Source organism: Lycium ferocissimum, unplaced genomic scaffold (assembly GCF_029784015.1).
Source record: "Lycium ferocissimum isolate CSIRO_LF1 unplaced genomic scaffold, AGI_CSIRO_Lferr_CH_V1 ctg22129, whole genome shotgun sequence".
Lineage (NCBI taxonomy): Eukaryota > Viridiplantae > Streptophyta > Magnoliopsida > Solanales > Solanaceae > Lycium > Lycium ferocissimum.
In genome coordinates, this window is record NW_026720143.1 from 124 (window position 1) to 10321 (window position 10198).

A 10198-nucleotide genomic window follows, 5' to 3' on the forward strand; every position below is an offset into this window, starting at 1 on the left:
GTTTATGCTAGTTCTCGTAAAAAAATTAAAAACGTATTATTTTGGTGAATTGGTTTAAATAATAGCTTATTTTGGTCAAGGAAAAAAATGGGACCCACACCACTCTTGTTTATCTTCAATAGATTAATAGATGAAGTCTAGAAGTGTTGTCGGTGACAAATAAATTACCCTTGTTTTTCTTTGTAGGTTCATCTGCTTTTACTTTTAGCTGTACATATTGTGGAAAAGTGGGTCTTCTATCACAGAAAGAAATTTCCTACTATTTACTTCTCTATTAAGAATCGATTTACCACATTTAATGCTACACTATATACCACTTGACTATATAAAGTTTTCCTATTTGTTATAGCAATAATCTCTTAATCACTGCCACAATCTAGTGCACCCCATCTTCGTACAAATTGATATCCATGGCATCATCTTCTTCTTCTGCTAGTAGTTCACAAATTAATACTGTCCTCAATGGAAGTATGATGTCTTTTTAAGTTTTAGAGGTGAAGATACTAGAAAAACAATTACGGGTCACTTGTACGAGGGTTTGAAAAATAGGGGAATAATCACCTTTCAAGATGATAAAAGGCTAGAGTTTGGCGATTCAATCCCAGAAGAGCTCTTGAAAGCTATCGAAGAGTCTCAAGTTTCCCTCGTTATTTTCTCGAAGAATTATGTTTACATCAAGATGGTGCTTGAATGAACTAGTGAAGATCATGGAATGCAAGGACAAAAATGGACAAATAGTCATACCAGTCTTCTATGATGTGGATGCAACAGAAGTTCGAAACCAAAGTGAGAGCTTTGCAGTAGCATTTGCCGAACATGAAAAAAAGTATAAGGATGATGCTGAGGGGATGCAGAAGGTGCGAGGATGGAGGACTGCCATAACTGCTGCTGCAAATCTAAAAGGATCTGTAGTATTCGATGGCGGGTGAGTTAAACACACATAAACTGAAATGGAGGGAATAATTAATGAAGACTAGCTACACATAATTATATTCTACTATATATATAAACAGAATCATGACAGAATCTTAAATAACTTATTCATATTTTCTGAAAATAGAATGATGGTTGATTATATATGTTTCTATCTATAAGAACTAAGAAGGCATAGCTCCAATCAATTTTATTACCCAATGACAATGTTAGGTAAATAATATTTTGACGGGTTCTTCTAGAGTTTGGTTTACGTGCGTAGTCCTTTTTATCATAATTATGGACTCTACAATGTGATACTTCTTATTCCTGACGTTTTTATCTGTATATATTAGAGTTGAATCACACTGTAAAATATTCGTGCTAAAATTTCGTCCATATGCAACTTCATATCTTATTTGCACAAAGTGTTTAAGTTTGATACTCAATTAAAGACTTTCGAATCCCTTTACAGATGGGAATTGATGATGTTCGGATTGTGTGGATCTGGGGTATGGGGGGAGTCGGGAAAACAACAATAGCAAAGACTATTTTTTATAATACACTTTCTTCCAAATTTAAAGATGTTTGTTTCCTTGATAACATTAAAGAAAACAAACATAGAATACACTGCAAAATATCCTTCTCTCTCTAAAAAAGGAAATTGTGTAAAAAAAGAGGAAAAGCCATCTTTTGTGTGGATAATAAAGGATGGAGAATCAACTAGTTTTCTTTACAAAATACCCTCTCTCTATGGCTCGTTAGGAAAAAAGGAGGACTTGTCAATAATAAGCACGAGGGGAAGTGCATCATTTAGTTAGCTATACCGAGTAAATATTTAATTTTGACACACCCATATAGACAGTGAGAGACCAATTGCACATCCTTGGCCAAATTACCTAGCAGGGATCTTGGTTGGTTTGGTAACAAGGATTATTGCTACCACTAGAGACAAGGATTTGATGGAGAATAAGGATATATATATGAAGTGACTACATTAGTTGAACATCAAGCTATTCAATTGTTCAATCAATATGCTTTCGAGGGAGAAGTTCCGGATGAGCATTTTGCAGCTCTCGTTGGAGGTTGTAAGTCATGCTAAAGGCCTTCCTTTAGCCCTGAAAGTGTGGGGTTCTTTCTTACGTAATAGGGACATAAATGAGTGGAGAAGTGCTATAGAGGACATGAGAATTAACTCTAAATCAGAAATCCATGAAAAGCTCAAAATTAGCTATGATGGACTGGAGACCGCAGAACAATATATATTTCTAGATATAGCATGCATCTTACGAGGGGAAGAAAAAGATTACATCATGGAAATTCTTGAAAGCTGTCATTTGAGCTGAATATGGATTGATGTCCTAATTAAAAGATCTCTTGTGTTCTTATCTATGATAACATTCAAATGCATGACGTAATACAAGATATGGGTAAATACATAGTGGAACTGCAAAAGGATCCGGGCGAACGTAGCAGACTGTGGCTCGCTGAAGATTTTGAAGAAGTGATGGTCGACAATACGGTTAGTAGGCTAAACAATGCAATAATTTTCAATTTCTATTCTTCATATTCCAACGACAGAGGTTTTAGTTTCTCTTGCTTCATATTCTTGTAGACACACCACTTTAGTTGTTTACTTTAGTAGGAGAAGCAAAAGTAACATTAATTACCTAACGCTGCCTAATTCATCAAGTAGCCACTTTAATTACGCTGCCTAATTCATTTATCTTATGTTATTCAGCCATGAATTGATCTAGCAGCCACTCAATCTGTTTAGTCCAATTTCATTCTTTGGATTAACTTGAAGTTTGTACGACATCTCATACATAATAACTCAATCGTATCTTTTCTAAAGCTAATATCACCTAGATATTTACGGTGAATAACCTTTTATTAATAAAAATCCTCAAATCGAAAAACACAAGTAAGGAGGGTCAAAACTTACCTTACCAATCCTCCGTCCAGAATTCACTTGATTATTTTTTATTGGAAAGATGTCAATTATTGGTATTGTTTCAATTACACGTTTGTTCTATCACAGCATGAATTTTTTCGATTTGACTCAAAAGAACTTCTTAAAAAATGTATTATTAGAAAATAGGATTATAGAATTAATTGCACAAAGTATTTCTTTTAAGCAACATATTTCTTAAGAAGGACCTAACTAATACTTTTCTCTAAAAAAATTAACGGTGCTTTTCAAGTACTTGAAGTGCAATAATAAATAATACAAAACATGATGAAATTTGGCATTGCGAGGAGTGAGAAAGTAGTCATATTGGCATGCGGATTCTATACAGATTTTTAAAATATTTTGTGGACTAATGATCCTTTTATCAGGGGACAAAAGCAATGGAAGCAATCTGGGTAGAAGATATTCGCGACCTATGCTTTACGAAAAAAGCCATGGAAAATATGAGAAGGCTTAGAATATTATACATCCATGGTATTAAATCACACAGTGACTCCATTGAGTACCTGCCCAACAGCTTGCGTTGGTTTGACTGTCATAAGTATCCTTGGAAGTCATTGCCAGAAAATTTTGAACCCAAAAGACTTGTTCATCTTAATCTCCCGGAAAGCTCGCTGCGTCATTTATGGGCTGGAAGAAAGGTACAATAACTGAATTTAATTTAATTTTTCTTTTGATCAAATACATAGATAGACACTCAAAGTTAACAACCGTCCGATAGACATCTTAACTAGACCATATATACACCTTTTATTAATATAAGTGTGTCTTTTGAATACCCCAATCTGACCTGGCAACACGCGTGACATACAATTGCTTCACGCTGGGTGATGTATTAATCAACTTCAAATAGGGAGAGATTGGTGAGAGAGGGGTAGTTTCTGATTTGTGAGACGAAGAAATAAGAGTGGTAGTTTTTTTATTTATTTATTAAAGAAATTGCAGTTCTTTCCTTCGTTAACACGTAGCCTTTAGAGTTAAGAGTCAAAAATACACCTCAAGTATCACTTTTTTTTTTTTAGTTTCCTACTTGAATTATCATGTGTGAGAGTTTTCTACCTAAACTATCATCAACTAGTTAGAAAGACACACATCAACTATCAGTTATTTACTTTTCCTACCTCAGCTTTCAGGTAGGAAAAGTGAATAATGGAGGTGTATTTTGCTAACTAGTCGGTAATAGTTTAGGTAGGAAACTCTCACACTTGATAGTTCAGATAGGAAACTAAAAAAAAAAAAAGTGATACTTGAGGAGTTGAGGTGTGTTTTTGAACCTTTGATTCATTTAGAATGGCATAGCGATTGAAATTCACGCGTGAGGACTATCGTGCACGATTCACACTTATGACCGTGAGAAATGTCTATATGGTCATTTGGAGAGTTAAAATATCCATCTGGCAGTAGTTAGTACCAACTTTAAATGCCTATTTGTGTATTTTGCAATTTCTTTTGCTCTCTAACTGTTGTTGTCCTTTAATTTAGTGATATTGAGCAAAGATTATTACTTTTGTCCCGTTTTATTTGAGATTCTTTTGTTTTTAGCTTGTTCTAGAATTATGATGCATGCTTAAATGAAAAAAGTTATTCCGTTTGTTTTATTTAATGTGACATACTTTCTTTTTTAGTTGTCCCAAAAGATTGAAAACTTTCTATATTTAACAAATCCTTAATGAGATGATTTATAGCCACTCAAATTTTATGATTTGTTTTAGACCACAAGTTTAAAAAATCTTTCTTAAAGTTTTTGATGGGTCAAATACCGTCACATAAATTGGAACGAAAAATGTATTAATTCCAAAGCTCAAATTAATGTGTTATATATTATTTTAAATTGTTCTCAGATTATTATAAGATCTTTAAGTCTTTTTCCAAATCTTCCTATCAACATCTTAACTCAGAAGCTCAATTTTAAATACGGATTAGGCTAAATACCTAGATAGCTCCTTAAACTTGACATCTTTTATAAGATAAGTACTTAAACTTACATAGTGACCAGATAGATACTTAAACTTGATAGAAGTGTATCTTTTAAATACCCATGTCTATGAGACCAGACGCGTGAAAGCAACTGCATCTCACATATCAATTGAACCAATTAGGTATTGACACTTGTAATTTAAAGGAAAAATAACTTATATCTAAAAAAAGAAAAATAGACAATATAAAATAAAAAAGAATAAAAAGGAAAAACGTTCCCACCAATCTCCCAAACCCACAGTCCCTTGTCTTTTTCTTTCTTCATCCGCATGTAATTATTTATATTCATGTTTATTCTAGATTCTATTCAATTAAAGAGATCAGTGGAGGCAAAATCAACTTAATGTCTTTTTCTTTCTTTATCCGTCTGTAGTTATTTATACAATTAATTCTAGAATCTATTCAATTAAAGAGATGTGGAGGAACAAATCAATTTGCCATAGTTTTCGGCAATTTGAAGGTGGCCACAATCTGCTATTTGAAAAAATTTCATCTTTTTTTGGTTCCAGTTTTTTTTTCAATCCAAAAATTCATCTCCAGATATAAGCTTTTGTTTACTTTAACAAATTAATCATTTATTATTGAATATTTTCCAGAAAATTGCTAGTTGCTTTCTCTGTAACCAAGTTAAAACGATTTTTTATAAGTCAACTTATAAGCCAATCCAAACGGGCTCTTAATCATGATGTCCACCTTAAATCTTCTTCGGCTCTAAAGAAACAATTAGGGTGTGTTTTGTATGGAGTAAAATGTTTTCCAAGGAAAATGTTTTCCTGGAAAATATGTTCTTGGAAAATAAGTGAATTTCTACTTATTTTCTTATGTTCGTTTGGGTAGCGGAAAATAAGTGAACTTCTTACTTATTTTCTCATATTCGTTTGGTTGGTAGAAAACATTTTTAAAATACTCCACCAAGCCCCACAACTCCACACCAATACCCCCACCCCTAATTTTTTTTTTTTAAGTTGTTAATTTTTTTCTGGATTTTCTAAACCACCACATCCCCCCCCCCCCGGCATGGACCCATACCACATCAACCCCCACAACCACCCACTCCCCACCCCCAATTTTTTTTTGAAGTTTTTAAATTTTTTTTTTTTTGAATTTTCTATACCACCACATCTGATGAAGGACCCATACCAACCCCCACAACCCCCCTCCCCCGCACAATTTTTTTTTTTGAAGTTTTAATTTTTTTTCTTGGTTTTTACACCACCAATTGAGGAGCTCTCCCCCCCCCCCAATAAAAAAATTTAAAAGTTACTTTTTTCTACTACTACACCAACACCCCTAACCACACAAACTTTCAATTTTTATAATTTTTTAATAAAGGTAAAATTAAATAGGAAGTAGAAAATTCGGGAGGGATAGGGGTACGTGCGTGGGGTGGGGGTGGGTGTAGAGAATCAAAAAAGAAAACTTTAAAAAGAATTATCGTTTTGGAGGGGTGGTGGGGTGTTGGCGGGGTGGTCGTAGGGTGGGTGGGGTGAAAAAAAAACACCGTTAAAACTTTTTTTTAAGAAAAATAAATTGGACATTGGGGGGGGGGGATGGGTACGGGTGGGAGGAGTGGGTTGAGTGAGGGTGGTGGGTGGGGGAGGGGGAAGGAGTGTGGTGGTGTAAACCCAAAAGAAAAATTAAAAAAAAAAATTAAAGGGGGAAGGGGTGGGCGTGGGGAGGTGGGGTGGGGTGGGGTGCGGGGTGGGGGTAGGGTGCGGCGTGGGGGGAGTAGTGCATGGGTTGCGATAGTGGTTGGGGGTGGGGTGGTGCATGGTTGCGGAAGTGGTTGGGGTTTGGTAGTTGGGAGGTGGGGGTAGGGTTATTTAAAAAATTAAAAAAAAAATTTCAAAACAAAATTAATTTTGGGGGGGTTGGGGTTAGGGGGTGGGTGGGGTAGGGCAATGGGGTGAGGCGTGGGGGTGGGTGGAGTGGTTGGGGGTGGGTTGGGTGATTAGTGGAATACACTTGTGGACTTGTTGTTCCTACTTTTATTAGGGAAATCATTTTCCCCATTTTTGAGGAATTTATTTTCCAAAAGAAAATGTTTTCCAAAAGTTTTGACTAAACGAACATGAGAAAATTGGAAAACATTTTCCGGAAAGTGTTTTCCTCCATACCGAACACACCCTTAATCCTCAGGCAAATTGAATAGAGGAAGGAATATACTTATTAAAACCAATTGAATTCATGTTCTGCAACCATTTTCTAGAATAAAAAAATGTTATCAATTCCTTCAACTCAAATTAATGTACTTTATATTATTTTGGGTTGTTCTCATATTTACTACTGCTATAAGATCTTTATGTCATTTTATCTCCCAAATTTTCCTATTATAATTTTAACTAAGAAGCTAACTCATTCCATATTTTCCTAGCAAGATTTGAATCTCATTCGAAAGCTTGTATGTAGCGATACATAAGGAATACTTGTTAACATAAGGAGTTCATTCTATACAACTATTTTCTAGAATTATATATAAGCTTTCCTACATTATTTTTCGAATTTTATCACTTTATTTTTTCCATGCTATATTACACTTCTCTAATGAGACAAATATTTTTCTATTTGGCTACAATTTTCTTCAGTTGAGAAAATAGTCAGATGCCCCCTCAACGTGTGATCGGTTTAATTATGACGCACCCAACCTTTGCGGGCGTCCCATTACCCCCTGAGCATTTTAAAAGTGGAATAATTTGCCTTTGGATGCTGAGGTGGCAAAGAGAGTGCATTTCACTCTCTCAAAGAGAGTGAGACACAAAAATAATTTATAAAAACTGTATTTTAATTTAATTTTCTGATTTGTTTATATCTTTCTCTATCTTTTTCATTTTCTTTCTCTTCTTTCTTCTTCTCTTCATTAGATCACTAGATTTTGGTTGCCGGAAAAATTTACACCAGCAAACTCCATTTTTTCTCATAACAACAAATAAGATCAAAACAACCCATCAATCTAAATGCCAACATTAAATAAAATAAGAATCAAATCAAGAATTTAGCTAGATAAGAAAACTTCATACAATGAACACCCATAACAAACCTGCAGATTTGAGTAAAACTAGACGAATCTCTACACTAATTGCTATAAAACAGATCAAATCTTGAAGTAAGGAAGGAAATTGTGACATGAAAAAGAAATTAAAAAAAAATGGAATAATCCGGCGACCTCCGCCATCTCCCTCTTCAACTCCAATGACTTCCTTTTTTTAATTTAAGCTTTCTCAATGAACCAATGCTTTGTCTATTAATTTTTGATAGCCTTTGAATAATGGGTTTCTACTTTTCTTCACTTTGGAGCTCTAAAATTGTTTAATGGTGGAAAAATGGTGGAAGTATGTTAGAAAGAAGAACAATTAGGGAAAATGAGTTTCTATTTTTCTTCAATTTGGAGCTCTAAAATTGTTTAATGGTGGAAAAATGATGGAAGTATGTTAGAAAGAAGAACAATTAGGGAAAATGGGTTTCTATTTTTCTTCAATTTGGAGCTCTGAAAGTGTTTAATGGTGGAAAAATGGTGGAAGTATGTTAGAAAGAAGAACAATTAGGAAAAATGGGTTTCTATTTTTCTTCAATTTGGAGCTCTAAAATTGTTTAATGGTGGAAAAATGGTGGAAGTATGTTAGAAAGAAGAACAATTGGGGAAAATTAGTAAAAAGTGGATTTAAATGAAAAATACACGTGTTAAATGCTGGTTGGCGCGTGTATTTCACTACATACTTCAAATCTGGGCATAGCGTTTCAGGGGGCAAATTATTCTACTTTTAAAATGCTCAGGGGGTAATTGGTCGCCCATAAAGGTTGGGTGCGTCATAATTAAACCGACCAAACGTTGAGGAGGCATCTGACTATTTAACATTGTTTTTTGTTTTAGGCAGAATATTAAAACTCCTCTAAATTTGGTATATTTTATTTGATGCAGACATGAACTTCTATTGTCTTTTTTACTCTATTTGCTATCATTTATTCTTCTAGCGAGTCTCATGATACTCTATTTGGATGGTTGTTACATATTGTTTCATAATGTATCGTGTCGTATTGTAATGTGTTGTATTGTATCGTATTGTATTGTTTTGATTAACACTATGTTTGGATAGATTGTATTTTTTCTCGTCGTTACATAATCTCACATATCAGCGATTTGAAGGATAAACTTACAAGAAAAGTGGGGTACAGGATAGGGCTACCATAAAAAGGTAGGGTAAATGATAAAATAGAATTATTAGATAATAAAAATGAGAAGAAAAAAAAAGAAGATAAGATAACGACGCGATAACACCAAATAGGTCGTTACGTAAAATGAGACTTTTCGTCATTACGTAACGATGGATTTAATGATACGATACATTAAAAATTAAGTAACAATCAAAACAAATATTATATTTAAACTAACAACACAATACAATACAATTGTTAACAAACATCCAACAAGGAGTCAGGTTGAGATCCACGCTGCCACGTGGTATTTTTTTGAAATAAAATGTCTTTTTAAATGTTTTTAAGTTTAGGGCCAAATTTTGCAATAAACCTACTGGAACTCCATTAGTTCTAAGAAAATTTTATATACTAAAAGTAATGAAGTTTCAACTAATTTTATTTACAAGCTTTGCCCGAAAAAGAAAAAAATATAATGTTAAAATAAATATTCATGACATCCAGTGGCGGAGCCGTTATTTTTAAGCAGGGGTTTCAAAAATATAAAGAAGTAAACACACAAAGAAGCCAAGGGCGTCCAAAAGTTACTTTATATACATAAAAAATAATTTTCATCTTATATATATAGTGCAACTTTTCGTCAAAGGGATGAATCGCATCGGCCCAACCTAGCTCCGCCGCTGATGACATCTAAAGAGGAAATAAAAAGAAACACACAATTGAAACTCTTTTACCTTGGGTAAATTATTTTTTATTTGGATAAACATAATGAAACTCTGATCATTTTCTTTATTACAGATTTGGCCTGAAAAAAGAGAATACACAAGTAGAATAAATAGTCATTACATCTAAAGAAGAAATAATAAAAATATACACTAATTTCTAATTTCACGTGACTCTCGTAATCCAAATGATGTTACTCATTTTTTGTTTAAGGGGTAAATTATTTTTCAATACAGTCAGACCTCTCTATAACATCATCCACATATAATAGCACCTTTTTATAGCAGTTAAGTTTTTTCGGAACCGATTTTTTATGTTATATTTTACTTCTATTTAACAACATTTTACCTATAACAACAACAACCAACTTTATAACCGCAGACTCTTTGTAAAATTACCTTTTTTCCATATAACAACTATCTTCTTTTTTTGGTAATATAATACCCCCCCCCTCCTTTTTTAAAA

The 10198-nt window shown here is 33.7% G+C and overlaps 1 protein-coding gene and 1 pseudogene across 1 annotated transcript; both read left to right on the top strand.

Annotated features, from left to right (window-relative positions):
- Nucleotides 1-410: 410 nt before the first annotated feature.
- On the top strand, nucleotides 411-1003 carry LOC132043230 (TMV resistance protein N-like; annotated as a pseudogene).
- A 943-nt stretch (nucleotides 1004-1946) lies between these two features.
- Nucleotides 1947-2258, top strand: LOC132043229 (TMV resistance protein N-like). The gene has a single exon (XM_059433708.1). The coding sequence runs from the start codon at nucleotides 1947-1949 to the stop codon at nucleotides 2256-2258; it is 312 nt and encodes a 103-aa protein (XP_059289691.1).
- Nucleotides 2259-10198: the final 7940 nt, after the last annotated feature.